This window comes from Anolis sagrei, chromosome 4, assembly GCF_037176765.1.
Source record: "Anolis sagrei isolate rAnoSag1 chromosome 4, rAnoSag1.mat, whole genome shotgun sequence".
NCBI lineage: Eukaryota > Metazoa > Chordata > Lepidosauria > Squamata > Dactyloidae > Anolis > Anolis sagrei.
This window is the reverse complement of record NC_090024.1, coordinates 146,486,937-146,511,002: the sequence shown is the minus strand read 5'-3', so window position 1 is coordinate 146,511,002 and position 24,066 is coordinate 146,486,937. Positions and strand designations below refer to the sequence as shown.

Here is a 24,066-nt window from a genome sequence, read left to right as displayed (position 1 = left end):
TAGAGTTGTAGTTCACCTACATCTGGAGAGCACTGTGGATTCAAACAATGATGGATCTGGAGCAAACATGGCACAAATACTCAATATGCCCAAATGTGTACACTGGTGGAGTTTGGGGAAAATAGACCTTGGCATTTGGGAGTTGTAGTTGCTGGGATTTATAGTTCACCTACAATCAAAGAGCATTCTGAACCCCACCGCCAATAGAATTGGGATAGACTTCCCACACAGAACCCCCATGCCTTGAAGGGACTTGCTGGGGAATACCTCCCTTCAGCCTCACGCTCTACCTCACCTGCACATGCGTACCACGCTGCCATGCGCCAAGCACGCCTGCTCTCCCGTCCCTGCTTGGAGTCTCAGAAATGGCTATCCTCTTGGATGAGAGACCACCTGAGAGGCCAAACAATCACAGTGGAGGAGGGCTTTTGGTGGGAGGATTTGCCCTCTGAGAAGGACAGGCGGAGAGATCTTCAGCTTTATCTGCCAAAGGGGTTCCTAAGACCATCAGAAATATATGTTTTCTTATGGTCTTTGGCAACCCCTCTGAAACCCCCTTGTGACCACCCCAGGGGTCCCAACTCCCAGGTTGAGAACCACTGTTGACAAGCCCTTGTTGTTACATAACTTGAATACTTTTCTTTGAGTCTTTTGAAAGAATCACACCTAATAATCACACCTAGTGCTCTTGCTCCGATTTATGTACAAATGTGTTTATTTAGTATTTTGGTCCCTGGACAAGGAGGTGGATGTTTGTCTTTCTCCTTGAAAAGCTTTGTTTTACAAAAACATCTAAAACCAGGAAAAAGGAGACGTAATAGTATATTTCTCTTTTTTAGAGACCACTGTTGTTTTAGATCACTGTTTCTTAAATGGCAGGTTCCAGCCTCAAATGGGCCCCCTTAGCTCAATGTTGGGGTCATATTTTATTTATTTATTTATTCCACTCTTCTCACCATGAAGAGGACTCAGGGTGGATCACAGAACATTCATATGCGGCATACATTCAGTGCCGTTTATATACTGACAAGACAGACAATTGTACGTAGATAGAGGTATTTGTCTACAAGTGCTGTCACTCCAACTCCCTGCTGAAGAGCGTTGTTCGTAAACTTCCTCCTTTGATCGGATCGCCAGTATTTTTCTGGCATTTCCTTATGGGTTCCTTAAAATATCACTTTTAAGTGGTAACTATTTACTCACATTTTGCTTTCGAACCACTAGGTAGGCGAAAGTTGGGCTAAAGGCCAGAAGCTTACCTTGACCCAGGCTTTGAACTTTTGCTTGACAAGATTTACTGCAGTTTAACCTACTGTGCTAAAGCCCAGCTCTAAAACATTTGGCAACAGAAAGAGGTTTCTGAATGCCACAGAGATATTTCCATGAATCTGTTAGCAATAACATGCAGTGTTTACAGTGGACTCTACAGAAAATGCTTTAGCTGTACTACAAGAAAACAAAATTATCCTTTTGCAAGCCTTGGAGATGCTGATTTATTATTGTAAATGTTTGATTTTATACCTGTTTTGTATACCTATTAGGCCTATGTGATCAGTGGAAAAACGTTTCAATACTCATTGCAAAACTTGGGAATCATTTCTAAAGTGTTTCCAAAATTGGATGGAGTCCGTATTGTAACTGTAACGAGTTAACTACTTTTTTGTAACTTTTCATTAAGTAATTGTGCCAATGGGGAAACATCAGAGGCTGATTTCTCCCTCATTGTTGGAGCTGTTGGCATGACGCTTGCTACAATTATAGAACAAATGCACCACTGTCAACTCATCAAGGTTCAGGATCAGGACGTTTCACCCATCCATGGATTTTTGGGGAATTTTCAAAGTTTTAACAAACAACTTTTTTTTTAAAAAAAGACCACAAGAGCTGTCTTCTTTTCTATACAATGATACAGGATAACAGGGGATCAGTTTTCTCAAGTTTCAGAAATATTCATGCATCTACAGATTTTTGGGATTTTTTTAGTTTTGACAAAAATGTGTTTTTTAAAACTATCTCTTTGAATGTCTTTAACGAACAGAACTTCAATTTAGGGATTTCTTCTCAGCCCAGCACAGATACTAGTATTGAAGTATTAGTCCTCTTTGCAGAATTGTAAACTGCATGGCTGGCTGGCTGTTGCTACAGAAGGAAAACAGTACTACCCTATTGTCATCAGGGCTTTCTGATGCTAAGCAGAATTCTGGGAAATGTAGTTTAAGGCAGGGCCTTTTGAATTCTCTGCCATAGAGCTCCTCGCCTTCCCAAACTACATTTCCCAGAATTCTGTGCTCTCTTGGTCTCTTTCCCAGCGCACTCAGCTCTTCCCACCCTGCTGCTTTCCTCATCTTATGGCGAGAGACAGCCTATCTTCTTAATTTAAATGGTCTTTTTGGCATTGCCTCACCTGCACAGAAAATGAAACTGATTTCCAAGCATTACAGTGAAATATTGAAAATGAAACTGACTTCTGAGTTTTAATTCTTAAGTTTCATGTTTCATAATATTTGTTCGTTTATACAAAACTTACAAATTAGATACGACTTATGATTTAAAAATGAAGATTTGCATACCCCTAATACCTATATATCCGAGGTCATGTAAAAATATCTTGGGTGAAAAGGGGTTGCAAGTGGAAAAGATTTAAGAAGCTCTGTTTTACATAATGGAAATGTCAAGAGCTGACTGTAAGCAACATTTCATGGAGGTTTATTTTAGCTGGTCTATTCTACATTCATTCCTTCTACATCACACTTTTAACCATCAGTATGTACTTCTCTTGAGGCATACTTAGACAGACTTTTAAACTGAGGTCAGATTTCCTCTGACCCTGTCAACAACCAAGAACTTACAGAAACCTAATTGAGGAAAGAGATCAAAAGTTCTGCCTCCCTTTGTCCTTCCTCCACCCACTTCCACCTGTTGTCCCTATCTATCACCTTTTGCTTTGGTGTTTTTGGAGCAATGTTTTATTCTTCAAAAGCTTAGAAACATCCCACGACACCTCCCCTCCCCCTAACATTATCAATACTTGTCTTCTTTTCACATAAGGTTTTATACACATTAGGTAGCCAGAAACATACTGGGCTTAGACAAAAGAAAACAAAATCAAGGATACCAACACATCCTCTGTTTTGCAAGTCACACAAGTCCTTTCTCCATAATGCATAACAAGGAAATATATTAGTCTGAGAATAAATTGACATAAATAAGATGCAAATGATTCCAGAAGAAAAAACATAGCCTAAACCAAATTTTTAGTCCTAACAAATGTAGACTCAGTGGGTCAATGTAACTTATATAACGGGTGACTTATATATTCTCATTATTCATTGTGGTTAATCTAGCTTGGTCTAGAGTAGTTGGACTGAGGTCTATCTCTGTGGTGACTCATAATGAAGAAAAGCTTCCATGTCCATCATATAACTCCAGTATAATGCTTTTAAAGATGTTCAGGATCACTAGCAACATCATGATATTCAGAAGGCTTGCTAAATGCAAGAGAGTAGCGCAACGCTACATGATTCTTGTATTTCTGAACACCAGTCTCTGTAACCTGAAATGTAATGGCGTCTAGCTAGCTCTTTCTGTTTTCCTGATTTTGAAAGAAACGCAGAAGCCAGCAAACCCAGTGCCAAAAGCTATTGCTGACTTTAATTTACCCGAAGCTCTTCTCACATTTAAGACTTGTTCCGGCAAGAGAGAAGAAGACATCAAAAGATGAGATGTGATTGTGACATGTGTGGGAGGAAACCGATGCTACAGCTATCAACCTAAAAATGTATGACAAGAAAATGTTCATATTATATTTCCCTATAGCTGTATAGTAAATTTTGGAGGGATTTTTTTACATCATATATGAGGTGAGTTGTTTTACATGGGTCCTACAGAAGTCTTCTTAATTGTGTAATAATGCCACAAATATCATACTGTGTTTGGATCTTCTGGCAAAGGAGAGTCAGAATATTTACTTTATATGGCTTTTTTTTTAGAAGACTGAGAGCATTTATTAAGAAAAATACCAGCAGGTCTTCTAAATGTGCATTCTTTTTATATGGAACTTGGCAAATAGCCGTGGCTGATACACATCAAATTAAATTAGCAAGAAAAATGGAAAATATCTGATTTTAAACACACTTCCCTTTACCTTTCGCTGCACAAAATAGGGAAAGATTTTACATGTATTACATTCTATCAGTAATAAGGCATAACTGTGATGTGATTGATATTTTTTATTCTTTTTTAAATTTCTCCTTTGTCTCCCCTTCCCCCCTTTAAATTGCCATTACATTTCAATTCTGTGACATTTACAATAAAACAGTGTTCTATAAAATAATAAATACAATTATGGGGCGTTTTAATTAATTGAGTGAGGAGAATTTTCAATTTATGCGCTTCCCCATTAAGGACAAGCTGGACCTTCTATGTGCACCACACAGCTCACAGAGAGAAGAAGAGGCTTAATTAGCCAATTAAGTATCACCATATCTCATCTATTGACAGCATGCCAGACACTGAGAAATTCGTTTAGAATTTATTTAATTTCTGCAGCCATTAAAGCTTTGAAAGTCTTCTTGGATAAAAAAAAAAAGATGAAATATTGGGATGCAAGCATAACTCGGTTAATGAAGTTTCTTACAAAAAAGTTTCTGTTTACAAATGCTTTTTACAGGAATCCACTCCTATTTGTTATCTTCTGTCTTGCTAAACATTTTTGCACCATTGGCATTGGGAGGATGGTGAAAGAAGGCTAGAGAAAGATTGCTTGCCTGCAGTAATCAATGCAATTAAACTTCACCTGGGAAGAAACAGGATTTGACTCCAGATGCTTCTGTTGTAACTATGTCTGCTAAAGTACAACAGCTGCACCCATAATCACTTACTGAGCATGTGTGAAGAGCAAAATGGAAAGAAAAAGGAAAAGCATATTAGCCTACTTCATCAGCTGGCATATTGAAAGAGCACAAGAGTCCTTCTACACAAGCTCTAAAATCCAATTTGAAACCAGCTCAAGATGAAGGTCCCTAAAAATGATAAGCCCCAAAGTGAGCTACAACACAAATCCAGCTGGAAATAGCATGATTTTTAAAACTCACTGCAAATTCTGGATCAAGGCACAAAATCTTCTGTAGCTCACCTGTGTATGAACACTGCACAAGAGGAGGCCAAATACAAAATGTGGAGTGCTTATATAGACAGGGCTAATGCTGCAGCAGTCCAAGTAAGAAACCAGATACACAACTTGGCTGGAAGGTAAACAAGCACCTTCTCCTTGGAAAGGATACCACAACATTTCCATGGGAACACTGAATTACTGCCCCTTGCTGCAATCAGCACACAGAAGCTGCTTTCTACTAGCGCATCCCACCAAAGAAGATGGAGGTTGGGGAGAATAATGCTTGGATTGAATTGATCCACACTCAACAGATATTTTGCGGACTTCACCCCAGCTTCCAGCTGGTTCATGAGATGCCTGTGTAGGCACTCCGAAGTGAATCGGATCTCTGAAATCCATTTCCTGACCCAGAATAAATGACTGGGTAGGAGCTACCTGAGTTTCATTTCCAAAATAGAAATCATAACAAGTGAAGCTGTTGAAAGAACAAAATATCCCAGGATAAACCTTTTTTTTGGGGGGGGGGGTGGGTGGGCTTTCAAGTGGTCCCTAGAAGATTCAGAATGTTTTCCTTTACTTATGCAAGCTTTACCTGACCTGGTGGTATTATTTCACATGTGCTTAAAAAGTTGGATGAAATATGTTGACGTTCTCTTCTTTTTATGGTGTGGGATCCTATCTGGGCCCCAGTGACGCAGTGGGTTAAACCGCTAAGCTGGTGAACTTGCTGATCGAAAGGTCGTAAGTTCAAATCTGGGGAACAGCGTGAATTCCAGCTGTTAGGCCAGTTTCTGCCAACCTAGCAGTTCGAAAACATGCAAATGTGAGCAGATCAATAGGTACCGCTCCAGTGGGAGGGTAATGGTGCTCCATGCAGTCATGCTGGCCACATGCCCTTAGAGGTGTCTACGAACAACAATGGCTCTTCGGCTTAGAAATAGAGATGAGCACCAACCCCCAGAGTCAGACACGACTGGACTTAATGTCAGGGGAAAACCTTTAACTTTACCTAGCCTTCCTCAATCTTTCTTACTTCTGGTACCAAAGTTTCTGTTAATGAATGAAAGGCCAGGAATGCATCTATTTCAGTATCCCTGTATTTAACAAGAAAGCAGAAATTACAAATGAGAAACTCAGTGCTATATTACACCGAAGCTACAGTATAGCGAGGATCGCGGTTTCTTTAAACTAAATAATTCAGACCAATCCCATAGTGTATGGAAACTCATCAATAATATATCCAGCACCAAGCAAGGCAAATAGATTATTGTCAACAACACCATCAACAGCAGCATTTAAGTGGAGCTATCAGCAGTGTTTGCAAATCAGTACTTTGAGTTCTTGTTAGAATATTCTGGCAGCCAGATAACATTTGGATATAAAATGAATCTCACAGAGATGTTTCTTTCTGGAAGGCAAACACAACATAATGGACAACAATATGAACACAAGTCTGTCAGGCATTTGCTATATGGGCTGCCCTGTCCTCAGACTAATAATGAAATAGGAGGCTTATTCAGGTACTGGGCAGTGTGCAGTGTTTTGACTTGGCAGGTTTCAAGATGGCTCGATGTTCATTACAGAAGCCAAAGGCAAATTGTTAGAAGAAAAAATATTGCATGAGCCAGAATGCACTGGGAAAGGGCTTGAGGCAAGGGTGCCTGAGGCAAAGGTACAAACCTAAATCAGAGTGCATAAAAACCAAAGCCAGGTGTGTTTTTTTGGTACATGAAGTAATGCATTCTCAGAATCTCTTGTTCTTTGGACCATGAAAATACGATAATAATAAAAGAATTTCCTGAGGCGGTAGCCTCATGGTGGAGAGTTCAGTGTCATTATTATATATGGCTATTTTGGATGCCCTACATTGAAATCTTGTGAAATCTATAGGGTTGCCACAACTCCACAGTCATACACACACTGATGTCTCCTTACAGAGATCTGCTTCATCACACACTTGGAAAGAGGTCACTCTATTGCAGGTATGGGCAAACCCAGGCCCAGGGCCCAAACGCAGCCCCTTGGTTCTTTCTTCAAGCCCTGCTCTCTCTCTCTCAGCATCCTATCCTTCTCTCTTTCCTTCCTCCTTCCCTCTCTCCCTTCCTTAACTTCCTCTTTCCCTCTTCCCCCTTTCTTTCCTTTCACCCTTTTGTCCTTCCTTCCTTTTCATCTACTCTTCCTCCCTTTCTTTCTTCCGTTTCTCCTTCCTCATTTCTTTTCTTACATTCTTCCCTTCCACCCATTTGTCCTTCCTTCCTTCCCTTTTGTCTTTTATTCCTTCTCTCTTTTCTTTCTCCTTCCCCTCTTCCCTCTCTCCCTTACCTATCTCTTACCTCCCTCAATCTTCCTTCCCTTCCACCCTTTCGTCCTTCCCTCCCTCCCTCCCTCCCTCCCTCCCTCCCTCCCTTTTATCTTTCCTTCCTTCTCTCTTTCCTCCCTCTCTTCCTCCCTCTCTCTCTTTCTCCTTCCATCCTTCCCTTCCATCCTTTTGTCCTTCCTTCCCTTTTGTATTTCCGTCATTTATTTATTGATTTATTTAAAACATTTATATTCAGCCCTTCTCACCCCGAAGGGGACTCAGGGCGGAGCACGACATATATACGGCAAACATTCAACGCCGGGACAAGAATTCATATACGCATACATAAACATTAAAAACCATTTATCTCACTATTAAAATACACGATTTTAATAGTGGTCCTTCTTGGTCCTTCTCTCTTTTCATCCTCCTTACCTCCCTCCCTCCCTTCCTCTCTCCCTCTTTCTCCTTCCACCTTTCCCTTCCACCCTTTTATCTTTCCTTCCTCCTCTCTTCCCTTCTTCCTTCCCTTCCTTCCTTCCTTTCTTCATTCCATCACTGGGCAGCCAGTCCTCTTAGGGAGTGCTAGCATGTGGCCCCAAAGTTAGAAAGTTTGCCCATGCCTGCATGTTTTTAAATACACACACACACACACTTATGTATAAATGAATAAGTGTACAGCACTCTTCCATTCTGAATAATTTATCTCTTCTCACATTAGTGAGCTTGTTTTGTTCTTTTTGTTTTGCTGAATTATTTGGGAAACCATTAGCAGGTCAGAGTTGGTGGAGAAATGGCAATTTTAAGTAATGACAGCTTTGCTGAGTCATATTACTTCTGGAACAACAATAACATCTTCCCTTTTTTTAAAAAAATGAATGTTTTGAGGGGTGCTGCAGTTGAAAATGTTTACAGAAAATGTATGGGCTAAAGCAACAATAAATGACAGTGCAGCTGAATTTCTTGTAGTAGAGTACAGTGCGATCCTATCTTCTGGTTATGTTCAGAAAATAGGATAGTATTGCATTTAACTGGATTTTCCATACCAGTGTAAGCTTGGTGATATAATCCCAGTAGAATTCTATGCTTTCACTCGGAGGTTGCTCCTGCCTGTTAAGCTTGTACTCCGGCAGGATTTGCTGATGTCAAGGTGGCGTCTGAGCAGAATCTATCCAAAATGAGACAAAAATTCAGCTTATAGCTAAATCATAAAATCAACATGAAATAATAAAATGAACCAAATGAGTATAATATTAATACAAGACTTAGGGCAGGCTCATGTGCGAGAATATTGTGTTTCAGGAGCCCATTCCCAAGTCACATAAAGCTTCATAGTCAGAAATGCTAGAAATGTGCCTGGTTGCTAGTAAAGCTTTTATTGGGAGTGATTGACATGTTCGATATCACTGGAACCCTGATGGCGCAATGGGTTAAACCCTTGCGCCAGCAGGACTGGAGATCAACAGTTTGGAGTTTCGAATCCTGGGAGAGCATGGATGAGCTCCCTCTGTCTCCCTCTGTGGAGACATGAGAGAAGCCTCCCACAAGGATGGTAAAACGTCAAAACATACGAGTGTCTCCTGGGTAACGTCCTTGCAGACGGCCAATTCTCTCACACCAGAATCGACTTGTAGTTTCTCAAGTTGCTCCTGACATGAAAAAAATCAGTCTCATTCAATATTTCTGATTTTTTTGTTCATATATCCTAATTTACAATTTCCCTCCCATTAGAATCAATGACAGGAAAATCAATGTGTAAAAGCTCTAGAGTTGACATATATTTCCATCAAAGTCACATTTGGGGTCTCATAGTCCACCCACAACATGCCCTCTAGTGTGTACTTTGACCATTACTGAAGCAGGAAGGTCTGCTGAAGTTTTCACAAGTCCTGAAATGAGATGCCTGGCATTGATTTAGAAAGCAGATCAGTTGCTTGCACCCATAGAAATGGAGGTATATCCAGAAAACCATAGGGTGCTCTAAGGGACAATTGTTCTGTCAGCTAAATGAATTAATCCAGTATTTGCATCTTTATTGTCACCTGCAAAGATACAGAATGGAGATGTGAAAAAGATCTTGGAGTCCTCCTGGACAACAAGCTAAACATGAGCCAACAATGTGATGCAGGAGCAGCAGCAGCATCAAATAAATAAATAAATAAATAAAACCCAATGGGATTTTGGCCTGCATCAATAGGAGTCTAGTGTCTAGATCCAGGGAAATCATGCTACCCCTCTATTTCGCCTTGGTTAGACCACACCTGGAATACTCTGTCCAATTCTGGGCACCACAATTGAAGGGAGATGTTGACAAGCTGGAATGAGGGTTCCATGGGGTTTCCCTCAGGCAAAGACATGTACTCAGGCACAAGCATAAGAGGGTCCTTCATGGGGAGCTTGAGCTAAACATCACTGGAGCCAATGGGATTTTAGCCTGCCTCAGTAGGAGTCTAGTGTCTAGATCCAGGGAAGTCATGCCATCCCTCTATTCCGCCTTGGTTAGACCACATCTGGAATATTGTGTCCAATTCTGGGCATCACAATTGGAGATGTTGACAAGCTGGAATGTGTCCAGAGGAGGGCGACTAAAATGACCCAGGGTCTGGAGAACAAGCCCTATGAGGAGCGACTTCAAGAGGTAGGCATGTTTAGCCTGAAGAAGAGAAGGCCGAGAGGAGACATGATAGCCATGTGTAAGTATGTGAGAGGAAGTTATAGGGAGGAGGGAGCAAGCTTGTTTTCTGCTGCCTTAGAGACTAGAGCAATGGCTTCAAAGTACAAGAAGGGAGATTTCACCTGAACATGAGGAAGAACTTCCTGACTGTGAGAGCCATTCAGCAGTGGAACTCTGCCCTGGAGTGTGGTGGAGGCTCCTTCTTTGGAGGCTTTTAAACAGAGGCTGGATGGCCATCTGTCGGGAGTGCTTGAATGCAATATTCCTGCTTCTTGGCAGGGGGTTGGACTGGATGGCCCATGAGGTCTCTTCCAACTCTATGATTCTATGATACTGCTTTTTAAACAGTCAAACAGTAGGGTTTCCAAATTAGTCTTTTGGCTTCTGCTGCCTACAGGGGAAAAAAAGAAATAGAAATGCCTATCAGTTATTACTGCATAGGTAATATTATAGAACTTTAATTTAATTCTATTATAATTTATTTATGATTTCAGCTAAGCAAATATTATTCGTATTGTACTATTCCTCTTGGCATATACGTGCAGAAAGAGTGATGGGTCTTAAGGAAGCAAAGGAGAGCTAAGAAAATAATTGCCTTCGCTTTCAAAACCAAGTTGATTGTATTGAATGTAAGTAAGGAAGCTTAGACTCTATGCTTAGAATAGAAGGTGCCGGTAAGGTTGCCACCTCTTTTTCCAGCACAGCTTTTGTGCCTCTCTTTCTGCAGAAAAGGCAGAAACTTGGAAGGTGAGCTGTTTTCATTGCAGCATTTCTATGCCAGGGAATTCATTAGCCACTGAATTGTTGCCTGTAAAACACGCTAGGGCCATGCTGAGGGGAAAAGGGGGTGGCAACCAAAGATTAAAGCTTGATTTCGCTTCAGTACATAAATAAATAGAAATATGTTGCATTGGGGTGAGAGGAGGAAGCAATGGAGCGTAAACAACAAAATTGGTGCTCTCATTGCAGTAGACCTTCAGAATTTAGGACGGATTAGAGTTGGTCACACCTGACAAAAGAGGTCAGCCACCAAGATATTCCTATTCCAGAAGGTCTTAACTGTTGTCATCACAGTTCAGAACTAATATAGACAATATTCCCACAGTATTTGGGCAGATCACATCCTGCCTTACCTAACTTGCAACTGTGTTGTCGAATGCTTTCATGGCTGGAATCACTGGGTTAATGTGAGTTTTCCAGGCTGTATGGCCATGTTCCAGAAATGTCAGGAGATAATGCTTTTGGAACATGGCCATACAGCCCAGAAAACTCACAGCAAGCTGATGAAATAACTGTTGGGAAATCTGAAGGATAGTTGTGCACCACACAAGCAGAATATTTTTTTAGCAACAACTATTCCCATACCACCACCACATATAGTCAGGGTCTAGAAAAGAAACAAATCAAACTTACTTTTTTTGTAAAAACATATGAAGTAGATGTACCTACAAATATTGTTTAACATCTCATGGTCAGAGGTTCTGTAACATGTCCTCTTGAAACTTGAAGCAGAATGATAAAACTAAAAGCTGCAAAAGTGAGAATGGTCAATTGTAGACTACAACTTCCAAATGTCAAGGTCTATTTTCCTCAAACTCCACCAGTGTTCACATTTGGACATACTGAATATTCATGCCAAGTTTGGTCCAAATCTATCATTGTTTGAGTCCACAGTGCTCTCTGGATGTAGGCCTGCTTCCTAGCACAATTCAAAGTGCTGGTTTTGACCTTTAAATCTCTAAATGGCTCTGGATCCCACCACCATCGCAGATGCGATTGGTGGGGAAGAGGGACAGGGCCTTCTCAGCAGTGGCTCCCTGTCTGTGGAATTCTCTCCTCAGGGATATCAGATTGGCCACCTCCCTCCTATTCTTTAGAAGAAACTCAAGACCTGGTTGTGCGTTTGACCATTGAATAGCAGCAAGTGAGAAGAAGACATAAGAAACTCAAAGTGACAATGAATTGACCCGGACTTGGATTTTAATTTGTGTGTTTTTAACAACTGTTTATTTAATGTATTATTTTTAATGAATTTGTTGAATGTTTTTATGACTGTGATGGCACCAAATGGTGCTTGCTGTGAGGCCGCCCTGAGTCTCTTCTTGGGGGTGAGAAGGGCGGGGTACAAATGCAGGAAATAAATAAATAATAAATAAATAGATAGGTGAACCACAACTCCCAAACTAAAGGTCAATGCCCACCAAATCCTTCCAGTATTTTCTCTTGGTCATGAGAGTTCTGTTTGTCAAGTTTGGTTCAATTCCATCATTGGTGGAGTTCAGAATGCTCTTTGATTGTAGGTGAACTATGAATCCCATCAACTACAACTCCCAAATGGCAACATCAACCAACCCCCCCACCCCACCCCACCAGTATTCAAATGTGGACATATCGGATATGTGTTCCAAATTTGGTCCAGTGAATGAAAATACATCCTGCATATCAGATATTTAAATCACAATTCATAACAGTAGCAAAATTTCAGTTATGAAGTAGCAATGAAAATAATTTTATGGTTGGGGGTCACCACAATATGAGGAACTGTTTTAAGGGGTCACGGCATTAGGAAGGTTTAGAAACACTGCTGTAAGTCCTCATAGGAGATGCAATCCAACAAGATCTCTTTGCCCATCCTTGGTCTAGAGAGTTATTGAGCTTGCACACTCTCTTCTCCTGTACAGCAGAGTTGAAAGGTTTATATTTCTGACCAACCATAAGCTGAACCAGTGTTTCTCAAACTGGGTTCCTTCAGATGTTTTGAACTCCTGGTGTTTTGGACTTGAGCTTGCAGAAATCCCAGCCAGCTTACCAGCTATTAGGAATCATGGGAGCTGGTGTCCAACACATCTGGAAGAGCATAGTTTGAGAAACACTGAGCTAAACAAATTGTCTGGTGGTTAGTTTCAGACAACCTCATATTCCACATCATGGTTTATGAAGCAGGTTTGTTTAAAGCAGTAAACTTATCAGGTCCATAGGACCACATTGGCTGGGGCCACTTCAACACAGCCATATAACTCAGAATATCAAGGCAGAAAATCCCACAATATCTGCTTTGAAGTGAGATATTTGAATCCACACTGTCATATATTCCAGTTCAAAGCAGAAAATGTGGAATTTTATTCAGCTGCGTGGAAGGGATCTGAGAAGAACGAGAGGCCTGGTGGAAATCTAGCCTAGTTCATATTTCATTAAATTGTATGTAGTTTAGCACAATGCAGCTATTGTTCCAGAAACAACTAGAAAAAGGAAGTTGAGCTCTTCTAGACGATTAATGAGCGACTGTAACAGATATTAGTGCTAGTTGAGCTGAGGTTCCTAGTAACGCTTCAATTATTCTATTCTTTCCAGTTGTCAGAGGAATGGAAATCCTGCAATTTAGATTGATCTTGAGTGTGGTTGGATGGCTTCCTAAAATGAAAAGAAAAAACAACAACTCATGAATAAAATACATGCTTTGCATTATAATTTCATGCACTTCAGAGCCCAGTGGTACTGAATACTAAATATAATGCCCGGGGCATTTTCTGGGCTGAAAAGAATATTCAGCTTCTTTGGCTCAGCTCTTTAAACAACTTGTGCTTGAAGTGTTCGACTCCAAAGGCAAACTGTGTTTGAGGGTATTTTTATATTCTGTATTTATAAAGCAAATCAGTGTGCAAGAACCAGCCCCAAAGCAATGGCAAGGCAGTTTACAGATCGCTTCCCTGAATATATTTTGTTCATCGTAATGGGTAACTTTGTAATGTCAGTAGGATGCAAAGCATTATACGTACGTACAGGGGCCTGGAGGAGAGCCATCTGGGAAGTCATCAGCAGAGCTTTGAAAGTAGAATTCCAATTCAATGGTGTGCGTACTCTTTGAGGCTGAGAACAGGCAGAAGTTTCTTCTGTTGGCTGAACTTCTGCCCTTTTGCCTGCTGATCTCAAAGGCAGGCAAGCAGCAGGATCTGCTGGAGTCAGCTGGCAATAAAACAGTTCCAAACCTCCCCCAACCCAGAAATGCAGGCACTATGTGAAACTTGAGAGAGAACTGCAGGAATTTCCTATATCCTTTGGCTGGGGCAGGGACTGAATTCAGGACAACTTTCATCTGACTTTGTGTTGTTGACTCAGCAAGCTCTTAAGGTGCATTTATGCTGTAGAATTAATTCAGTTCGATACCATGTTAATAGCCATGGCTCTGTACTACGAAACCATGGGATTTATAGTTTGTTGAGGCACCAGCATTCTTTGGAAGACTAAAGACCTTGTCAAACTACAGTGCGTATCATCTCATAACATTGAGCCATGAATTAATTCATGCATTAATTGTACAGTGTAGATTTACCCTTAATCACCGATTGTAGCAATCATTTTGGGATCAAGTGGAGCTGAGGGTTGCCAAATCCCAGAATATTGTCAGCAGTCTCAAGTAATGAGGTCTCTTAAGTGGTGACATGAGTCTCAGGGCACTTCCACAAAGCTCAAAAGTCCATGCCAAAGTGAGTTTTAAAAACCTGCTTTAGTGTGGATTTTTGTCCCCACTCCCACCAAAAAAAACAGGCTTTCCTGGGGAGGATGGCTACGTGCCATACCTATAACAATCGGGATGGCATGCAGCCACACCAAAGCTCCCCAAATGTACCCTTAAAAAGTAAATAAAACTTAACTGGATACCATTACGTTCTTCTATCACATCCCCTGGCATGAGGAAACCTTGGTTCCAAATTAATTTAGTTTGACTAAAGGCATCTTTTCTCAGTTTTTGGGCCTGTCTGGAGGGGCTCTCAGGGTGAGTGGAAGAGGCACTGGAACAGGAGAATGTCTGAGTGTGATAGTTGAGGCTGTTTTTTAGCAGGGTCGAGAATTGTATACAATTGGATTGCAACTCTAAGCAGCCATAGCCAACATGGCGAGGAATACTGAGAGCACTTAAACAACAGGTGGATAACTATGTGATTCCTATCTACTGTTTAAACCTTCACACAGTTAAAACTTGTGCGTCATCTGCGGCTGTACCTTGAAAAGCCTGACTTGGCCATTGTGGTCCATGCCTTAGTCACATCCAGAATAGATTACTCTACATGGGGCTGCTTTCTATGAACCGGTGCGGGCTCTAAGATCTGGGGACGCCCCTTTCTCAGTCCCACCTTCATCTCAAGTGTGGTTGGTGGGGACAAAAGAGAAAGCCTACTCGGTGGGGGCCTGCCACTCTGGAATGCCCTCCCTAAAGAGATTAGGTTAGCACCCATCCTTCAAGTTTTCAGATCAAATCTGAAAACATGGTATTTCAAACAGGTATTTGACAATGTTTAGAACCCTAGCTGTATTCTTGGGGACTTAGTGGTTAGTATCACCCCATCATCTTACTGGATTGATGTTAGTACAGTTTATTTTTATATCCACAGCCATAGCTGCATTTTATAGAATTTTTAAAAGGGGTTGGGGGTTTATATGATGTTTTATGTAGCATGATTACATGTTTTTGCTATTGTGCTATTTCGCTTATTTACTTGCTGTACTATATGTCTGCACCGTTGAGTGCTTTTGTAAGCCACCCAGAGTCCCCTTGGGGAGATACAAATAAAGTATTATTATTATTATTATTATTATTATTATTATTACTACTACTACTACTACTACTAGCCATCACCTGCCACACGTTGCTGTGGTCCAGTCTGGTGATCTGGAAAATAAAGTAATGAGAAAGTGTTAGTTTCTAATATATGAAATTTCCTTATGCTTGTGGGTAAACAGTATTTCTTGTTGTTTCTTTGTCAGTGTTGATGTGGAGATTGTTTGCTTTGCCTACTCTGGAACATGCAACATATCATTGTCCTTCTTTAGGAGTCCTTTCCAAATCTAGGATACTATATCTCTCTGTGTGTATCATATCTGTCTATATGTATAGCTGGATGACTCTTTGTCAGGAGGGCTTTGATTACATTTTCTTGCCCTGGTGTAGGGAGTTGGACTTGATGGGCTTAAGTATGGGGGTTCTATGTGGGAAGTTTGCCCCAATTCTGTCTTTGATTGTAGGTGAACTATAAATCCCAGTAACTACAACTCCCAAATGTCAAGGTCTGTTTTCCCCAAACTCCATCTATGTTCATATTTGGGCATATGAAATATTTGTGCCAAGTTTGGTCCAGATACATCATTGTTTGAGTCCACAGTGCTCTCTGAATGTAGGTGAACCACAACTCCCAAACTCAAGGTCAATGCCCACCAAACCCTTCTAGTGTTTTCTGTTGGTCATGGGAGTCCTGTGTGCCACGTTTGGTTCAATACCATCATTGGTGGAGTTCAGAATGTTCTTTGATTGTAAATAAACTATAACTCTCAGCAATTACAACTCCCAATGACAAAATCAATTTTTGTGAGTGATGGTCACTCCTTGGGTTAGTAGGTGTCTTGTGTCCAAATTTCATGTCAATTTGTCCAGTGGTTTTTGAGTTATGTTAATCCCACAAACGAACATTACATTTTTATTTATATAGACTAGCAGTACCCGCCACGTGTTGCTGTGGCCAACCTTCCCTTCCTCTTTTCTCTCCTTTCTTCCCTCTTTCCTTCCTTTCCTCTTTTTCTTTCCCTATTTCTCTTTCTTCCATCTCTCCCTGTTTCTTTCCTCCCTTTCTTTGCTCTTTGGTTACATTCTTCCTTCTCTCCCTCCTTCCCTATCTTTTGCTCCTTTTGTATTTATATCTTACATAGAAAGAAGGAAGGGAAGAAGGAAAGAAGGAGGGACAGGAAGGAAGGGAAAAGGGAGGGAGGGAGGGAGGGAAAGAAGAGAAAGAAGGGAAGGAAAAGAAGGGAAGGAAAAGAAAGAAGGAGGGACAGGAAGGAAGGAAGGAAGGAAAGAAAGGAGGGAGATGAAGAAAGGAGGGAAGAAAGGAAATGAAGGGGAAGGAAATGAAGAAAGGAAAAGAAGCAGGAAAGGGAGGGAGGGAGAAAGGAAAAGAAGGAAAGGAAGAAGAAAGGTGGGACAGGAAGGAAGGGAGAAAGAAAAGAGGGGGATGGAGAAAGGAGTGAGGGAAGGAAATGAAGGGAAAGGAAATGAAGAAAGGGAAAGAAGGAGGAAAGGGAGGGAGGAAGGAAGGCAAAGAAGGAAAGGAAGGAAAGGAAGAAGGAAGGAGGGACAGGTAGGAAGTGAAGGAGGGAAGAAGGAAAGAAAGGGAGGGAGGGAGGAAGGAAGGAAAGAAGGAAAGGAAGGGAGTGAGGGAGAGAAGGAAGGTCCTTCACTCAAGCACTGTCGACCTTCCTCGCCTCCTCCTCCTCCTCCTCCTCCTCCTCCTCCTCCTCCTCCTCATTCCCCCTCTTCTTCCTTGCCTCCACTTCCACTCTACTCTCGCTTGTGTGTGTGTGGCCGTGTACACACGCCTGGCTTTAACGGCCAGCTGTTTCCCTGCGAAGAGGAGGAGGGGGCATGGCCATGGGTCTCTTTGTGGACATGCAGTTTAGAAGTCCTTTCTGCTTTTTTGTTTTCATTGTTTCTTGAGTGAAGGACATACATTGGGTTGTTAGGTGTATCATGTCCAAATTTGGTGTCAATGTGTCCAGTGGTTTTTGAGTTCTGTTAATCCTACAAACGAACATTACATTTTTATTTATATAAATTATTATTATCTCTAAGTTCCCACCTCCACTCATTCCCACTTGGCACCAGGGCTCTCTGACGTGACACAAAAGTGTTGTACTTGTGCAGCAGTAATATATCTGTAAGCCAAGAGGAACAAGAGGGGACTTGAGAATGCGTCAGCAGGCAAGCCTACTATCTGGAGCAAGTCAGGGTATGGATGCCATCACTGAGCCTTTTGAGCTTTCTTGAATCAGCCCTGGAGGCGGCAGTCTTAGAAAAGCTTCCTATGGGCTTACAATGAGCTTTTCAAAAACACCAGCATACAACAGCAGGGACTGGAAAAACTCCACACATGCCAAGTATCCTGTAGGGAAAGCCAAAAAGGATATAAGCGGGATCTAGTAGGAATTTTGGCAACTGTGTCACTGCTGGCTACATTGCGACATTTGCCCAGTTGCTGAAAAATGTTACCACCTTCCTAACCTCACTCCAGTGGTTAGCTGAATTTAGTTCAAACTCTGGGCTGATTTTATTAGATTGCCCTTATACCTATTTCCATAATCGGATCAAATGGAAAACAGTTCCAGACTGATTTTTTTTCTTGACCCATCTCTGTAACATCTCAAAGGCTCATTTCTCTTGCTCTCAGGTTTCAACCTGAAATCTCCAGGAGTGAGCTGTTAAGGAATTGGAAACCCTAATTCAAAGTAAGTTGCACAGTGTTGGGTAAGGTTTCTTGGCTGTGCACTTTAGTCACTTGCGTAATTTAATTTTCAGGCACCAAATAAGACTCAGGGCCCGTCCAGATAGGACCTTTATTGCGGTATCTCCCACAATAAAGGAGGGCCTGTCCAGACAACATTCTGGACAGTCCCAAATTCATTCGTTACAAACCATGAAAACCCTGGTTTGTAGCAAATTAATTTGATAGTGGATTTATTGTGCGCCTTCTTGGAGAAGGGGGAGGGAGGAAAATCGCTCCTCCCCCCCCGCTCTCCTGGTGCGTCATTTCTACATGCCGGGAGAGCTGGCCGAGGATTGTAATGGAGGACGAGTAAGTTTTTATTCCTTTTCTAAGGGGTCTGGAGACTTGGGGGGGGAGGGTAGGGCTAGTCCCAAGAGAATGTCTGGACACCCATCCCAGAAAGCGCGCGTTTTCTGGGGTGAGTGTGAACTTAGGAACTTAGACTTAGGGCACGTCCAGAAATCACTAATCACAAGTTTTAAACAGGGGCAAAAAAATCCCGGGACTTCAGAAGATGTCCACATACAGACCTGTTGGTCCCGGGATTTCTGCCTCCACTGTCCAGACTTGATGCTTTATTGCAAGATTTTGAGGCTCCCAACATGGCTGCTGCGAGGCGTCCGCCAGAAAGATGCGGATATGGAGAGAATCACTGCAGCAAATCACTGCAAAAGTTCAGTTCTTAACCTGGCCAGAAAAACTGGGCCCTCCACATGTTTCATAAAGTTTCTGGCACACAAACAAAGTTTTTGCCTTCTACTCAAGTGTCACCTTCTTCTTAGAAACTGACCAATTAGGAACAAATATCTAAAACTTGGGAACAAACCCAGATAAAAAATCCCGTGATTTCCAATTTCAGGGACGTACAGAAATGCGAAGAGCCTCATATTCGGCTCAAAACCACAATATTCCTGCACTTGGAAATCCCGTGTTTTTTGCCTTTTTGTAGCGATTACTTCCGCGTTTACAGAGAACGGTATTTGGCCACCCTCCTGTTTGCTGTGGAAGCTCCTGGGCTAAAGGTACTGTCTGGACAGGCCCTTAGGTATCCAAACCCGCTTTGGTCCATTTGTGTCATGGTCATCAGTGGGACGTTCTCATAATCTTTCCAGGCAAGCATCAGTTTGTGTTGCCTCCAATCCTGCTGCTTAGCAACACAACGTAGCAAAGAATGACTTTTCTGGCTTGGTTTGGTGCCAGTTCTGAGAAGGTAATTTTGATCTGAAAATAGCCCTATACAGAAAAATGCTTGGAAAGATTCGTTTGACTACTAAGAAATAATCATACGGTTGGGGTGTGAGGAGAGAAACGATGCCCGATCCATAATTAAATCAAAGGGGAGGCTCGCTTACATAAGCACTTTCTAGCAGAGCAGGCAAGATTAAGTTCCTTGTGTGCAGCTCTTACTCTGGCCTCCTTATTCATGCATTGTGAAGTAAGCATTTTTCTTGTGAGTGATTTTTAAAAAATCAATATGGCATTCACTTTCTAAGTACCAAGCAGAACAAGCGAGCAGCAGGAAAGTGCTGTTCCAAATAAAAGTGGCTATAGCCATAAATGTAAAGCTGTGCTAATCGGGCCCTGGAGCATTCCTCTGATTGCGCTTTTAAAAATGGAACAATCTACAAGCGTTTCAGTGCTGTTATTTGGCTTTTCCTATTCCCCTTTTATCAATACATATTTCAGGTATCATAGTTTGGGAAAAGATGTTCTGCGCTATCGTTTTTAAAGCATTATTTGCATCCATAGAAATAATAATAATAATAATAATAATAATAATCTTTATTTATGCCCCACCACCATCTCCCCAAGGGGACTCGGAGCAGCTTACATGACGTCAAGCCCGACAACACATCAATAAAACAAAATACAATAAGCAAAAACAATACAATTAATATAACTCACATATAAACAATAACACGCAAGGATTAAAAAAAACCTATGGCCGGGCCAAATGTAATAATTTAAAATTTAAAAAATAAACCCTGGGCATGAACAGAGGTGGGATGTATCTGGTAGGAGGGTTTTAAAAGAAAAGAAGGGAGAGCAACCCAATGAGTAGTAGTAAAAGTAAAGTAAAGGGCAAGGCATTTTGATTCATGGGTCTATCTATTTAAAAGAAAACCCCACTAAATTGTTTGGGATTTATGTGATGTTATGGAATTTTGCAAAGAAAATGTTTTTCTTGGAAATTAAAGTAATATGATAATATATACACTATGTTTTGGATGTTATAAAGTAAGCTATAAGAAAACTGGAAGCGCCCCAATGACTAGTTGGCTATAGCAATATAACAACAACAACAACAACAACAACAACAACAGCACTTTATTTATATTCTACTCTATCTCCTCAAGGGGACTAAGAGCAGATTACAACATACACAGACAGGCAAACATTCCATGCTTTAATACAGAAAAAACCAACAACAATGACACACAAATACACATCTCCAAATACAATGAAATAAAACACAGTAAAATAACAACTGAAATGCAAACAATATCACAGTAAAATTCAAAACATATGAATGTAGTAAACAATCTACAAAAAACATGAAAAACAATAAACAAACATACTGACAGTGAGCAGGGCGCATGTACATTAACCCAGTTCAAAGCAGATATTGTGGGATTTTCTGCCTTTATATGCTGGGATATAGGGCTGTGTGGAAGGGCCCTGGGTATCATTCTGCATTCTGAAACCGCTTCATTTGGCAGTGTAGATCCAGCTTCAGTGGACCGTAAGCATCTCTTAATGATGTTAAGAGCAGATTCACCTCTCCACGTGATGGAGGGATTGTTTCCACCTCTCTCCTCCAAAAAAAGCCACTGGGTAACCATGAGTAAATCATACTTTCTCAGCTTCAAAAGATACAGCTGTATCCTTGGTTTGCTTCTGATACGATAAATAAAAAATAAGCTTCCATGGAAGGCAAAAGGCAAAATCCTTTTGAACTAATCTTGCCAATAAACAAATCTCATCAGTGATAAGGACACCATACATCAGAAATGACTTGAAGAGGAACAACAAATAATAAAATCCATAACTAAGAATGTGCTGCCCTTTCCATGATATCCAAATCTACTGCCTGCAGCAGCCAATTCACATAAAATAATGGTCTGAAGAGCTATTGGCATCTTGCTGACTTTTCCACTTGGTTTCATCCATTAGGTGGAAATCCTTGATTGGAAGACAAAGCAACAACTATGCTTTTTGGAAAAGGTAAACAATATTTTTACTCCCACTTTTCAGTTAGCCTTCTTTGGATTCTCAAATTTCTTTAGAGATGTTTTTCTCAGCAATATTTTAAAAACCCATGTAAAGTAAGTTAGTATCATTATTCCTGTTCTGAGTAGGAAAGCTAGCTTGGCATTTCTTTCATTTTCCAAAATAATAATAAAAAACGAATCGTCATGAATATCCTTTTAATATGTAATCTTTTTGTTCCCTAGGTTGAGCCACGTGCTACAATAAATGATATTAGACTAATGTTCCATAAAATATGTAAGTATGTATGTTTTTCAAAAATTATTTAAAAATAAGATCAAAAATAATAATCAGTTTCTGCCAACCTAGCCGTTCAAAAACATGCAAATGTGAGTAGAGCAATAAGTACCGCTTCTACGGGAAGGTAACGGCACTCCATGCAGTCATGCTGGCCACATGACATTGGAGGTGTCTGTGGACAACGCCGGCTCTTCGTCTTAGAAATGGAGATGAGCACCACCTCCTAGAGTTGGACACAGCTAGACTTAATGTCAGGAGAAATCTTTACCTTTACCTAAGATCAATAGTGAAGGAATATATTTAATTGCATAGAATATGGAAGAGTTCCTAGGTAGCCTGTGTTTTGCAGAGGTTCAAATACATGTTTTTTATTATTTTGATTGCTGAAGAGCTTAGGAGCCATGGCAAAAAACTGTGGGTTGATGTAGCAGTACAGCTTATGCAAAATGCTCCTTGTTTCTTTACTTAGATGGAGAACGGGCACTTCTTAGAAAATCTCAGCAAAAATAATGAGTGTTGTATAACTCTAGAAGAAAAAAAGCAAGATAATTAACTGAAAAGGGAAAAGATGACTAGATTATAAGGAGTGTGATTAGCAGGAAGCAAGATAATTTAAGATCCACAGGGGTTAAATTAGAAGATATCAACACTAAGTAGTTGGGAGCGATTTTTAATGTGATTTCTTTTTGTTAATCTCTGCAGATCCCCAGTGGTATCCAGCAAGGCAGTCTATGAGACTCGATCCCCGTAAGTAGATGATGAAGGTGGTGGTGGTAGTCAAAATACAAATGATACCTCATCAATATATTGAAGATCCGTTGCTACATCTTTATACTGGTCCTTTCACCAGTCCAGGTTGCAGCTCTTTCACACTTCCATTGTGTTGATAATTGGTGTGGTCATGTCATCAGTCATCAACACAATGAAAGTGCAAAATGGCTTAAGACTAGGGTAGCCAGTTTGGTTTATAAGGCACACAGGCCCCTTTCCACACAGCTGAATAAAATCCTACATTATCTGATTTGAACTGGAATATATGACAGTGTGGACTCAGATAACCCAGTTCAAAGCAGATATTGTGGAATTTTCTGCCTTGATATTCTGGGTTATATGGCTGTGTGGAAGGGTTAGGGTTAAGGTTAGGGCCCACAGTCTACTAGTGGGATCTTGTTTGAAATCTTACCAGCTCAGCAGTATTTCCCAGACCTTGTACTCTGTTGGCTTAGTATTGGAGAGCCCAGGTTTAGTTGTTTGTCTCAGTGATGTGGCAGATGAGATGTTTGTGGAGATGCAGTCATCCTTCCATATTTCTGAGTTAAGCATTCATGGATTTGTGTAGATTGATTATTGCTATGCTGTGCTATACTATGCTATACAGGCAGTCCGTGAGTTACAAACATCTGACTTACAAATGACCCACAGTTAACAACGGGGGTGAGACAACAGGAACTAAGAGAAATCTACCCCTTGGAAGGGAAATTCACTCCTGGAAGAATTATTGTGGGGGAAAAGGGGCCTCCACTAAAGCTTTATCACCAGTCTTTGCTTCCATAACAAGCCAAATTTTTCAAAATCCAATTTTCTCAGGGACAGAAAGGGAGATGAAATCTTCTGAACAGAGGCACAAACAGTAAAACAAACACCACAGGGGGGTTTCCCCTTTTCTATGCTATCCATAGCAAATAATAATAATAATAATAATAATAATAATAATAATAATAATAGACGGACTACAAACAGAGGCACAACTCTGTGGCCCAAATGATTCACTGGAACTTATGTCACAAGTACCACCTGCCAGCAGTAAAGAATTGGTGGGATCATAAACCCGCAAAGGTCGTGGAAAATGAACATGCGAAAATACTGTGGGACTTTCGAATCCAGACTGACAAAGTTTTGGAACACAATGCACCAGACATCACGATTGTGGAAAAGAAAAAAGTCTGGATTATTGATGTCGCCATACCAGGTGACAGCCACATTGAGGAAAAACAACAGGAAAAACTCAGCCGCTATCAAGACCTCAAAATCGAACTGCAAAGGCTCTGGCATAAACCAGTACAGGTGGTCCCAGTGGTCATTGGCACACTGGGTGCCGTGCCAAAAGATCTCAGACAGCATTTGGAAACAATAAACATTGACAAAATCACGATCTGTCAAC

The 24,066-nt window shown here is 40.9% G+C and overlaps 1 protein-coding gene across 2 annotated transcripts in view; it reads left to right on the top strand.

Moving 5' to 3' along the window:
* Nucleotides 1–24,066, top strand: part of LOC132774157 (very-long-chain enoyl-CoA reductase-like) — a 44,426-nt gene that overhangs the window by 3,407 nt on the left and 16,953 nt on the right. The window contains exons 2-5 of one of the 2 annotated variants that reach the window (XM_060773972.2): nucleotides 18,300–18,357; nucleotides 21,570–21,620; nucleotides 21,851–21,902; nucleotides 22,608–22,652. In XM_060773972.2, the coding sequence (XP_060629955.1) occupies nucleotides 21,887–21,902; nucleotides 22,608–22,652 (61 nt within the window). In that variant the 5' untranslated portion in view covers nucleotides 18,300–18,357; nucleotides 21,570–21,620; nucleotides 21,851–21,886. The remainder of the gene's footprint in view (nucleotides 1–18,299; nucleotides 18,358–21,569; nucleotides 21,621–21,850; nucleotides 21,903–22,607; nucleotides 22,653–24,066) is intronic. The other variant, XM_060773971.2, reaches the window with a different exon arrangement.